At 37.3% G+C, this 13,821-nt stretch overlaps 1 protein-coding gene across 1 annotated transcript in view; it reads left to right on the top strand.

Moving 5' to 3' along the window:
- Positions 1-8,433: 8,433 nt before the first annotated feature.
- LOC149205103 (nuclear envelope-associated protein 2-like) overlaps positions 8,434-13,821 on the top strand; it is an 87,816-nt gene continuing 82,428 nt past the window's right edge. The window contains exons 1-2 of the mRNA XM_089393422.1: positions 8,434-8,888; positions 9,015-9,125. Coding sequence (XP_089249548.1) covers positions 8,712-8,888; positions 9,015-9,125 — 288 coding nt within the window. The 5' untranslated portion in view covers positions 8,434-8,711. The remainder of the gene's footprint in view (positions 8,889-9,014; positions 9,126-13,821) is intronic.

Raw genomic sequence — 13,821 nt, forward strand, 5'->3', positions numbered from 1 at the left:
ATCTTGTTCTGCCAGTCCTTCGCTTCCATACTTCTCTCTAGCTACCCCTTAGTCCATCAAAGGACAACACATAGAGACACTATGAGGGCTACCAACTAACACTGCAGCAAGTCACTTATGCTGCAATGAACACAGGCTGATCCAATATGCTTTCTAGGCTGGCCAATACCTGAGCTCTAATCTGCCTTCTAGTAGTATCTTTCTTCCATCAAAGAGATACTCATAAGGCTCCAAACATCACCCAATATTCAACTATCTTCGTCACTAGAAGACTGCTAGTCTAGGGCTACTTTGGGTAGCCAACACACTTCCCTCCACCAGATGAATGACACCCAATACTTCATTGCAAGTTCTGATCCTAGGATGGAATTTTAACCTCCACAAAAAAGTCCTCCAAATGGCACCCACAGGCTTCTAACGAAACCAATCCAAAACTGATCCAAAACTTGGATCCAACACCTGCAAACATGCACCAAAATACATACCTATATTCACTGTTTGAGGTCTCCTTGACTACTGCAATCTGGGTCTGGTTAGGGCACAAAACATAGTCCCTAACAATCCTCTTTTCTGCCTAGATTTACTCCAAAATGATGCTCTTACCCTTCCTTGAGGGGATGAGACCCCTTTCTGTGATGCACAGTTGTTCTAACCATCACAACCTCCTCAACCTACCCTTAACTCCTTGTAGCATGCTACAACAACACTTCACGGGCCTGTGACAACCTTGTTATAGGCATGCCCACCCTCAACCGGCCCTCAAACAATCCCCTCTTGTTGTGGCCTTCCTTTCAGCAACTTAGAGCTCTGAAATGGGCCTCAAACGACCCTCTTCTCCTTCACTGGTAGCCTCCTCCTTGTTGTGGCCTATAACATAAGCATATCCCTTTCCAACAAGCTTTTATGTTGTGATGTGTTGCACAAATGGATGGGGAATAATAACTACACTCACCTCCTATATATACACATAGAAGGGCTCCCTTGGATGTAATTCTAGGGTTTGACAACTTGTCACAAGGCTAAATATCATTAAGTTGACCTTGAAACTTCTTGTGCAAACCCACACATAACCTTCAAAAATTCATAACTTCATTTCTAGAGCTCTGATTTGAGTGATATTCGAAGCATTGGAATCACCACTCCAAGCTCCATTACCTCAAATTTTCTCATGCTCAAATTCTTCATGGTTTTGGCCCAAATCTCTGGGTGCAAAACCCCATGCTTGGATTCCAAGCCCTCGAGTGACTCTTGTGGTGATCTACCCTCCAAACCCCAAACCTTAGGGCTTGGCGTACCTCCTAAGATACTAAAAAATCAATAGGATTGTCCAAATCAACATAAAAACAAGAGAAAGGAAAGAAGCGAGGCTCACATAGCTGAGGAAATAAGAGAACCTGGGAAGAAGCCAAAGAAAGAAGATGTGAAAGATCTATACTACTAAAGAAGGCATCTTGTTTGATAGGTTCTTTGTAAAGTTGGTCTTTCCTTTAGGATAGTATGGATTGTTGTTTACTTTAGAAGAATCTTGATATAACATCACAGAGAGAAGCATGTGGTAGTAGCATATGTAGAGTCAACTTGTTTAAAGTTGCTTTGTATAAATTATCTCTTCTTCAAGAAGATAGATATACCATTTTCATATTGATCATACATGCATTATCTAACATTATGTTAGATGCAATCATCTTGCTTAGATAGATCATCATGATCCTAGAAGGACCATCATTTTGGAAGGTTCTTGGGAGAAGCTTTATGAAAAGGTTAGTCTACATTCCATATAGTATGGAAACAATGCTTTTGAAGGGATGAAGGAATGAAATGGGTCAAGTTGTAGCCTCATTATGAGACATATGGCTAGATGACGGAATACAAATCATAGGAATGTATATTTAAAGTAATTATTGGATAAGATTCATATGTACAAAAAGTTGTAATATGCTTCATTTGGTTATATGATGTTTAAAAAGAGAAGATTGTCTTACTTTAGGATGGATAAAAGACTTTCTCTAGATTAGGTAGAATAATGACTAACATCCAATATAATCTCCATAAGAAAAATTATAACTTGGTATTCAAGTTCGATCCTTGGGAGCTCTGATGCATGAAGGAAGATTTTAATGGAAATGGACCATGGGGATTTTTGGACGAGAAAGTCATCATGAGGTAAGTCTAAGTTTAATTATTGTTGGTTATCTTGTTAACATATTATTTTTCTACCTGGAAGGATATTGTAGGAATACATGAAGAATGTCAAGGGAAGCTCAACATTTGATACTTGCAAACTATGAAGTCAAGATATATTCATCTTGAGATTGAAAGGTAGTAGTGTGAGAAGATAACCTAAAGGTCAATAAGGGAGATCACTTTGATGTAGAAGCTATGATCAAATTTAACTTTGGAAAGGCTCAATGTAATGCCTTCATCCATGATGTTAAGATGAAAGTGATGAGCCAGAAAGATGACTTGGATCCTATGAGAAGGAAGCAAGCTCGATGTAACGAGATGTGAAAGAAAAGAGGGAGCCACATAGCTATAAAAAACAAATAACTGACACTCTTAGAAAGACAAGATATAAGGCTTGTGGTGTTGAGTTCCAAAATAGAAAGGAATTTTGGGATCTCCTCTGGTTTTAAGAGGGAACAAAAGGAGTCTCCATGAAAAAGGAGCAAGGATATATTTCCTAGGCAAGAGGGAACAGAGATATCCTCTCTGGTTGAGAGGGAGTGATGTTGGACATCACATGTGCATTCTCGTCTTCATGTGTCAAGTACTTGACTAGGATTAATAGTCGTAAGTCTAAGTGAAGGCCTTGGAGAGGGAATGGTGGAGGATTGGATAAGCATCTATGTTTTCCTTGAGGAAGGAAAGGGATCGACACTCTTTGAGGATAGGATAGGTTTCCAAGATAAGAGTGGTCGAAGAGGACCGATATTCTTTGAGAATTCAGGTTCATCCAGATGGGGTGTGTGCCTTGTAGATTTAGTGCAGTATCACAATAAATCCTCCCAACATAATGCTTGTAAATGAAATCGAGCTTGTCAAGTTAGGCCTTCGTGATAGTGTTGGTTATATTGTTGATGCTTACAATTTCCTTATCAATATGAATCTTCTTATGAGAACTCTTCAGTTTGAGAATGATGTTGTACTGGTTGTACAATTATGAATACCTCCCTAGTTAAGAGGGAGTGTTGGAAATTTAACTAGTTTCAATATTCATAATTGTTGTCGTACTCATTTCAATATTTATCCTATGTAACAAACAAAAGAAAAAAATAAAAAGTTATTATTATTAAAGCATGGGTTTCACACTTCTTATTGATGGTCTTCTAGGTAAAAGTATGTTCTTCATGCTTCTAGAGTTTGTTAGGTCTTAGGATTTATTGTCATGAGTCAAAGGAGTCAACATCATGTTTATAAGACCCTTCCAGGGAAAATATAATTGGAAAAAAAATTATTTTGAGTCTAGAAAGTCCTGGAAATTGCAAAAGTACAAGTCGGCCCTGACAGCTTCAAGTCGGCCTAAAGGAGGGAATTTGACCGCTTGGAAAGGCTATATAAAGGAACAATTTGACCCCATTTGTCACTAACTCACCAAGAAGTTCGATCTCTCAAGGAAAAAATTGATCTGTAGGTGGGAAGCGAGAGAAAGGAAGAGCAAATGTTTTGAAGGCAAGAAGAATCTAAGGAGGAAGCACACTTTTTGTTTTTGGTCCCCATCTCTCTCACATGTGCAAAATCTAGGGTTTTTGTAGCTTCCTAGAAGGGTTGAAATTGCAGATTGGAGTTGCGAGAGAAACATTAAGTTGTAGAAAGAGCAAGTATTCTGTTTGGACCTCATTAACCTTTAGAAGACTTGTTTTTCTCAAAGGAGGATTGGAGGAAGAGTTGTTTTGGGGTCTTTGTGCAATTGCTGCAGGATCGAAGTTGCAAAATATTTGTAGTATTGAAGCTGGCAGGTCGATTTGTAGTTTTGAAGATGATTAGAGCAAGATGAAGGAAGGAATTCCTCGAAGGGATGACTTGGTACTTGGAGGAGGATTTGGTCTAGGACTTGGGTCTTTGTGTTTCATTTGAAGCAAATTCTATAAGAGGAGAAGAGTATTTTAGGTTTTCCCCTATCAGGGTTTTTGCCTTGGTTGAGAGCCCAATTTATGTGTCGTCTATTGTTACTATTTCATTCTTGATATTTGTTTGATGAAAATATCTAACTAAAGAATCTAAGAAGAATAAATAAGTTGACAAGCAAATATTAAGGTCAAGGAAAAATAATTAATAAGCTGTCACTTTGAATTTTCCAACAGGGACTGCCACTCTCCACGCAGCCGTAGGCATGGCAACACTGTAAATTTCTTACAGATGGGCACCCCTAAGCCATATCTGATGTATGAAGGATGCTTCAAGTAGGGTATTACACCAAAGGTTAATTCAAGGATAGAGAATGAAGGCTAATATCCTTCACTAGCTAGGAAATAAGAATGCCACTTCTCAAGCACTAAGTTTGGGCTAAATACACAGCAAAATATGGTCACTGAGGGCTTGCACAACATAAAGGGAGACCCCTTCACTACTCCATATGTTCCCTCAATGAAAAGGGTTGAGTTCTCCTCAGTCAACCCAACTCAGGTGGAAGGCTCTCTCATTGGTTTCCTTAGTTATTGCAATTCAAGCCTGGACTCTGTGGTCCAATGTCTAAACATAGGTTTTACATAATCACAAGGGTTTTGGGATTCACATATACAATTTGGGTCTCTTTAATCACTGCAATACTTCTCATTCCATTTCCAAAACTCAAAAGCTCCCATCTTTCTCCCCACAAGCACTACCTTTTGCGTGATAGGCTCGGGTTCCCTTTCTTGGGCTGCAGAGTCAACCATGGCTACCATGAGGTATACACCCATGCATGACAACTCTACTAATTCCTCACCTATTCCTCGACAGTTGGTAGTTCAATAAAAACATCATGGGTCAGAACATTAAATTTAGGGAAGGTAAGAAACCTCCCATACTCCCTCATAGGCTTCCTAAGAAAAATATTCTTCTTCCAAACATCAAGATTTGTATAGGCATGTCTTTCTTCTTCAATTTTCGCAGTTTTATAATCAATTGAAAATAAATATTTACATCAAATTGTTTTGGCAATATAGCCATGCTAGCTCTTTAGCATTATCATCCCTTAATTCATTACAAAACCTGGGATTTAGAAAAAGGGATGTTGCATGCAATGTCCAATACTCCATTAAGAGCCTGGGTAGTTTAAGCCAAATTAACACCAAATGAAACCTTTCAACCCCTGCGTCAAAGGGTGGGCTTCGACATTTTAAAGTAATAGGACAATCGTCCTACTTCTAAGAGGTTGATAAAACCCTAGTCACATTAGAGGTCAATCTAAAGAGAAAAACTAACAACCCCTAGAGCTAAAAAAATATGGAATCATAGGGTATCCTAAGAAGGGCTTCCAAAACTCATCTACCCAAGACTTTAAACCTTTATTGTGAAACTTGCAACCTATCACTTGTTTGAGCAGATCCATCTTTGCCATGCCAATCACTACATGCATCCTTACTTCCTCACCTAATACAAAATTGATGGAAGTACATTCATGTGTAATACATTTTTTTTCCCATGAGGAAACCCTACCAACCCGTAGCTTCACTACATTTTCAATCGGTGCAACATTACTTCCTCCCAAAATCCTAGATGGGCCTTCTTTCAACAAAATAGTTTCAAGACCACGTGCTTTCAAATTTGCAATGGCTTTCCCAATAAAACCTAACCTTGAATCATCATTTTAGGAGCCAACATTTTAGAGCCACTACACGGAGTTATATCCAATGAGTTAGTCTCCAAAGAAACCTCCATAAGAGGCAATGCATCTCCATTAACTCGAAGCCCTTCTTTTGTTGCCACCAATTTATGACCACCACAATAACCTATCCTTCACCTTGGACCTCAACTACATTACCCAATCTAAAAACACTAAAGCACATATGAACACTAGTCCCTTATCTTGGGTTTCTCAACAACTTTGAAAAAGGCACCCTATCCATTTGAAAAACCCACTTTTTCACCCAACTCTAAAATTCCAAGAGGATCTTGATGAGGGTTGTGGTCCTTTGAACCCTTACATCTCTCCAAGGAGTGTTCAGTCCATCATTTTCCTTTTAATTCCTCCAAATCCGATAACACTCATGGAGATCTTGAGTAAATTCAATTAACTCCTCTTTCATCACTCTAGCCTTATTAGCCAAATATATCAAACTCATTCTATTAACATTGTCACAAATTTAACTATATTACAATATTTCTATTTATCTTTTATCCCTTTCCCTAAACATATATATTTTATATAAATAAATTCTATATAATGACATTATAATCACTTATAGACTAATTAAAGTTTATATGCACAATACATAATAAAAACAAGTGCTACACAATGGCTAGTACTTGCAGAGTAGTTTAAATATAGTTAAATTAAAGTAAAAATTTCGTCTCTATGATGACAACCAGCTGATAATAACATGAGTGATATGGGTATCACTAGGATGACCCACAAGCATGTGAATTTGAGGGTCTATACTAGATCTAGTACATATGCTTCCCTTATTCTTGGCATTAGACAAGGGTATGACACTAAGCAAAAGTATGATAAACTAACATCTAATCTAAAAGCAATGTCTATGCCAATTTTTGTAAACTTTTCCTTCTTTTAAAAATACATAAAACTTTTTGGTTTATGAATTAACATAAATACACCGTATAACTAAAAATTTTAAAACTATTTTTTTTTTTTAAATTTATAAATATATTCATAATTGTGATTAGTTATATATATTTAATTGATAGATATATTTATAAATGTATTTTGTTATTAAATATATCACAAAATATAATTATTTAAAATATACATTATTTTTAATATTTATTAAATTTAATATGAATTTTATTTTTTTAATAAAAAGTTATTAATTTTTTATAAATTTAGGAAGTTATGAGTTATATTGGAATCTCACCCGATAAGGTAAACATAAATGTGGTAGAGACTTCAGAATGAAATATAACTTAAATGTGGTGGGGACTTCATAATGAAATATCTCTCGAATGTCGATGTCAAGGTACTCTTTCCACCCAAAGCACTGTTATCGTATTATAGTCCATTGCATTTGAAGGGCGTGTATTCAAGGCTACATGCACATCGGTTTATTCATCCTTGATAAACTCCACTTTTGTGCCATACATCAAGAAAAGAGCGATGAAAAATGGCTGTTGCTATTTCCACCTCTATAGCTCCATAAATGCCCGTCCTTTATAGCCCAGAGGCCCATCTTCCTTACGTCATGGCATGTTCCCGCCATGCATCCATCGAATGTTGACATAAGGAGGGGTCTCTTGACTGTAAAGGACGGGCATTTATGGAGCTATAGAGGTGGAAATAGCAACAACCATGAAAAATATCACATCATCTAATACGACTAGATAACTATTAAAATAACCCTCTGTTTGTATGTTGTACTGAGCTTTCTAGTTTGTACATTATACTGATCGGTTCGAAAGAAACGCCAGATAAAATTCAAAAAAACAAAAATGAACATATACTTCATAAATATTTTGAAATATAATAAATTATAATAATATTAAGACATATTTGATTTGAAAATAAGTTACAAAATAAAAATTAAACTAATCAAATTTAAAATAAATAAATTAAAATATTATTAAAATAATAAAATTCAATTTATAATATTAAACTATAAAAAATGTAATTTTTTTTTTTTCAAAACACCAAATAAAAAACTAAATAAATTATACACTATACACTCAGCAAAGTATAATAAAATATAATTCACAATATGAGTCGAATAAAAAAACTAAATAAGTTATACACTATACACTATACACTCTGCCTGCGGCAAAGTATAATAAAATATAATTCACAATTACTTCAAAATTAGTGAAAAATGAAATTTGTCTTAGCCATACGTCTAATAGGTTTAGAATATCAACAGCAGAAAAATAAGTGGCACATTTATGGCAACATTATAGGTTTACAATATGAAGAGCGGAAAAGTAAGTGCCACATATATGCCAACATTATCGTTTATGAGATGGACAAAGAAAAAAATATATCCACAGATACAACATATAAAACAAAAATTATAATCATAATGTTTGAAAATCGAACTTTTTATGCCTTACATTTCGTCCATGCAAATTATAGGTATCCCGTCGCTTTCTTTCATAATTAGCCTCTGAACATTAAAAATAATTTATTTCTTTCTTTCATAATAAAACATGTATCCAGACCCTTTCCTTTTTCGGCGTTTCCTTCTCCAATGATAAAATTCAAAATTACATGTGACGTCCTTCCCTTCCCGCCTGTTTCTGTCAAAGCTTCGTCAATTTTTGCCACGCGGTCATTCAAAGCGCAATGGGCAAACCTCCCCACCAAGGTGGGACTGCCCTGCCTTCGGATTCTGCTCACGTGGCCTTCTTAATTGTCACCACACAGCAAAGATTCCATTTCTTCCCCATTTCATTGCTTTCTTTATTACGGTCCGCGGAGTGAAAACTTACAGCAATTGCCATCAATCACTGCAAGCCTGATGCCCAGGTTGACTCAGGAGTGAGTTGGGGAAGGTAACAGAGGTTGCTTAATATGCGAGGAGGAGGAAGCAGCTAACCTGAATCATAATCCTACACAAGAAACGCAAATGTCGAGCTGTGAGAGCACAGGTTCGAGTCCAGTGGTAAAGGAGTTCGAGGAAAAGAAACAGAGTCTTCGCCTAATAGCATCAGAAGTGGGTTCCATGACCTCGCAACTGCGAGAGGTTCGAAGACGCATGGTAGCCCAGGAAGCTTCCCTTGCACAGGAAGCTGCTAATAGGCAGGCATGAATGAGAAAAGAGACCATTCTTTCATAATTTTCCATTCATACACATTTTAGCATGAATACTGTCTTTAAGCTCCTCAAGTCCAAGTTCAGGAAGTAAAATTTGGTTATGGAATACTGACAGGCTGCAGAATCAAAAGCAAAAAGCATGGAGATGGAAGTTGAACAGCTACAGGAGAGGTTGGAGAGGAAGAGTTCTGAAGCCCAAAGCTCGGCTGCCTCTGTTGGGAAGCAGGTGAAAATGTTTGTTTGCTTTGCTTTTTATCATCAAAGGGCTTAACACCTGTTGGAAAAGCTTTGCTTTTTATCATAAAAGAGCTCAAATCATGTTGAACAAGCTAAAATTGGTTTAGGTGGATGGATACTTTATTAAGATGGTGGTGTTTCATCAATTTTTTATTGTTTGGGCAGCTGCCAGCACCTGTAAACGAAGAAATAATAGTCTTCGATATTTTTTTTTTCCTTGAAAGAGTCTATAATCATACACACCTAAAAATTAATGAATGCCCTGGGCGTTGTCTGTTACTGTTACTCGTGATTTTATTAATAACATCCTTACTTAGGCCACTGTCAGCCGCTCTTTCAGTCTTGGGCCTGGTTTACAGGTATTATGACAACTGGGACAAGGACAGGTTCCTCTATTTTCTTACCAGAAGCACATACGCAGCAGCTCAAGCAATGGCGTGATCTCTTCCACGAAAAAGGCAATGCTTCTTTTTAATCAGCGAACATGCAACCTGCAGGGGATGCAATGGAAATTGGATGAGCTTGCACAGATCACTCGCATCACTCAATCATAAATACCAGATTCCCAAGACTTTTCCAAGTCAGAGCACAATTGAGGAACATGGATGACAGTCCTCCAACATTCCAGGTGAGTAAGAAACAGGCGGTTTAATTTAAGAATTTTAGTTCCGAATATTAGAGGTCCAAGAGAACAGTATAATAGAAAACTCAGAGATGAGCTAAATAGATATCAGAAATCATTCTCATAGGATGCCACTATGGGATAGTGATCATAATGACTTTTAGTAAATAAGATCTCATGTAGAATCTAGTTATGCATGTCAGCATATAGTACATTGGTAAAAGGGGTCATGCCTCTCTGTATAGATTCTAGAATAGGACAGGCTTCCGTTTTAAGCTTATAATTCGTGCGGGTTCAAAACATAATTAGAAAGACATAGAGTTGGTCAAAGAGAGTTGAGAGGAAGCAATGACCCAGACAGTTTCTTCTTTCCAAAGAAGCCCTAGTAGTCAATTTTCAAAGATCCTAGGTAGCAGGCCGATCAGGCCTATACCTGCAAAATTAAAAGCAAGGTAGAGACTTTGCAACAGGCCAATTGGGTAAGTGTCATCTCCTAGAAAATATTGTAAATCAATTTCAAACTTTGGTCTACAAAAGTTATCTCAGTGGTTCAGTTATCTAATGCTTTTGAACTTAGTTTCCATCCCAACTGTCTAAAGCAAAATAACCCATTTAGATCTAACACCAAGCTATCCGGGAGTTGGGAATTTGGGGAAAATTAGATGCTGGTTGGATGAGAAGCCAGACAGTCTTGAGCATATTGATTTTCCCCAAGAAAAGAGGAGAAAATCAATTAAGAAGCTAGAAATAACAAGGGCTGTTTTCCTTGAAAAATTAGGAAGGATAAGAGGAACAGCAACCGCCTTAGGTTGGACTCATAAGTTGATATTAAAGGAAAGAATGTTGAACATGGAAATTGATGCCATTACCAAACATGCAGGTAAAACATTTAGAAAATGGTCAAGTAGCCAATCTCTTATTCTACAAGATCATTGTGTTGGGAGAAAGAACAAAAGATGGACTAAACTCTATATTTAAGAGATAATCTAGAATATGAGAAAGAAATCATTCTATCAAATTGGTGAGCTTTGATATAACACTTGGAATTGATAGTTTTCCAACTAGTTTTTGTTGATGCTTGTAGCTTGGGTAGGTACTTCTGCACAAGCCTAAGTGTCCAGGTGTGTAGAAGTCATCTAATACACCCTTAACATTAGCAATTACTTTAGTGATTAAAGTAATTTCTTTTATAAGACAAAATTGAGTTTATCAAATAAAATGCATAGGTTTTTGCATTAGTGAATTCGATAAATCTAAATTGTCTATCTCTAGTGATGTTAAGATCTAATCTCAATTGTCAATCAGTTTGGAGATTAGGGTTTTGGATTTGGTGATAACTCAAGCTCATAAAAGAAAGCCTAGGCTAAGGGAGAAGACACACAGGAGACATCTTGAAAATAAAACACAGTAAGAGTGAGATCTCACTGGTTGGGTGGAGAAGGACTTCCATTCAAATGTGCTGGGTCCAAGGAAGGTGCAAAGAGCAGCAAGGGAGATCCATATCAGCCAGGACAGATTGAAGGACATATCTTGGGCTTGATGAGTTGGATCAAATTTAGTTTCATTGTTGTATATGTAATTTCCTTAGAGGGCCATTTTCCTACTAAGGGAGCCCAAGTAGGTTCTGAGTAATTAATGAAGAATTGTTTGTTGGCGAGAAAATTTGTGTGTATGTGGTTGAGATTGGTTGTGTTATTTGCTTTCGCTGAATATTTTTGTTTAGTATTGTTAATATTCCAGTTGTGCATTTATTCAGTAGATCTGAGATAATCTGCTGGTAAATAAATTAGCAAGGTTGTTGGGTTCATGGAAATTTTAACAATTTCTATACATTAGGCTTGGATAAAGCATTGCCCCTGCTTCAAGAACATGACTAGGACTTCATCTTGGGAATGTTGGCAAGTAAAAGGCCAAATAGAGGAATGCAAAGTGGGTCTTGAAAAATAGTAATTCCATATTGAGTAACTTGGAAGGGAAACCTAAAGCCATAGAGAACTTGACTCACCACAAGCTTCCTCCCAAGGAGTATTAGGGTGTTGCTATCTCATCTAATGCACTTACTAGATGTTCAAGTTGGAGGAAGCAAATTGTTTAGAAGTTAGCAAAAGAATCCCACCCAAGGGTGCTATATAACAATGCATTCAGGGATGACTATATGAGAGACTGGTATTTGTGTAAAATTGTGGGTACCCTATCTTGCTCTCCTAGATGTATTTGTTAAGGTGCTATATAACAATGCATTGAGAGATGATTATTTAAGAGTAATACTTCTGTAAAGTTATGGGTACCCTACCTTGGGCTCTCACATGTATTTGTTGGAACAACATTAATATATGTGACTTTTATTATTCTTCCTCATTATATTTGTTTATTATTGTGTTATGTGGTGCTCCCATTTAAAATCCTACATTGTATATGTAATGTGTCTTTTTTCAGATTTTGATAGCAGAGACATCTCAATGGTCTAGCCGATTCCCATAGACTACAACTTATAAATTATTGTGGAATATCGGGGAGTTAACTTATTAAAAAAGTGACTAAGGAAAATAAATATTATAAAATCACTTTATTAAAAGAGGAAAAAATGACCCATGGTATTCAGATGACCATGGTATTGACCCATGGTATTTGGAATGGCCATCTCTATAAAGGAAAGGCAGGAGCTCATTTAGAGATATGATTAGATATTTGATGAATTAATTTTGTGGGCTCATTGAGTTTTGTGTGAGGGTTTGTAGCCCTTAGCATGGATATTCTTCAGGGATGAAACTATCCTTCCTACGGACCAATACTAGTTTCAATGTTACAACAATACACCCTAGCTAGTCACTTGGAGGGATCACTCAGATTCATCACTGAAAATTACTTGTAGAATTTATTTGCATATACAAAGTTTGCGAATACACTAGTGGTTTAATGAGGATTGCATTGACGTTATGTAATCTCCTCTCCCATTTGAGTGGATAAGGAAGGACAAAATAACATATCCAACCCTACAGGCTATAGTCTTGATAAAGGGGTAAAACCCAATTTTTCCCATGTTGGAGCAACATTGTGTAAATGTTGGGTTGACTGGGAAAAAATCACAAAATTGCAGGTTGCATCCACAACCACTCACATTTGGAAGCCCATGAAGAAATCTATAAATAGAGGAGAGTTGGAATCAAATGATCATCATCGATTTGGATCAAATACATCTGTTTTCTTGAGCTGTGGCTTTGAGGGTTTTAATACCACTCTTTCCTCAACTAATTTTGATGGTCAAAGACTCCACCCTAGTTAGTAAATTCCTCTTTTATGTTTTGTTCTGGTTTGGAAACCTCGGGATTCACCTATTTCGAAGTCAACAAGGTTTGGTAGAAAATCTAAGGCAAGAACTAGATTCCTTTGAAGCTGTGCAGGTATAATCTAAGGTAGATTTCAGTGGACTTTTCCATGGGGCAACTTGGCTTTCCGAGGGCAAAATTGCAGGTATATTTTGGTGGGTTTTTCTGTGACAGTTCGACCTCCTTGAGGTAGAGTTCAGTGCCCTTTTTTTGTGATAGTTCGACCTCTCAGAGGCAGAGTTTCGGTTCCCTTATCTATGATAGTTCGACCTCCCCGAGGTAGAGTTTGGTGCCCTCTTTTGTGACAATTCGACGTCCTTGAGGCATATTCCAGTGCTCTTTTCTTTGATAGTCTGACCTCCCTAAGGCAGAGTTTGGTGCCCTCTTTTGTGACAGTTTGGCCTCCTTGAGGCAGAGTCCAGTTCCCTTTCCTATGACAGTTCGACCTCCTTGAGGCAGAGTTCGGTGTCCTTCTCTGAGGCAAATTGGCCTCCCCGAGGCAGAGTTTGTTATCCTTCTGTGAGGTGCTTCGCCCCCTTATGCCCCCTCCCAAACCCCTGAAGCATAGTTTGGTCATTTCTTGAGGCCGAAGTTGGTCATTTTTTGAAGTAAGTTCGATGATCTTTCTTGAAGCAACTCGACCATTTTACTGAGGCAGAGTTCAGTGGTTTCTAAGACCACATCTGAAGCAGAAACCTGGGACTTCCTTGAGATAGATCGGGCATCTTTGAGGCAAA

The sequence above is a fragment of the Pinus tabuliformis genome, chromosome 1_2 (assembly GCF_031772625.1).
Source record: "Pinus tabuliformis cultivar Carrire ecotype Pingquan chromosome 1_2, CPIR1, whole genome shotgun sequence".
In the NCBI taxonomy this organism is placed as follows: Eukaryota; Viridiplantae; Streptophyta; class Pinopsida; order Pinales; family Pinaceae; genus Pinus; species Pinus tabuliformis.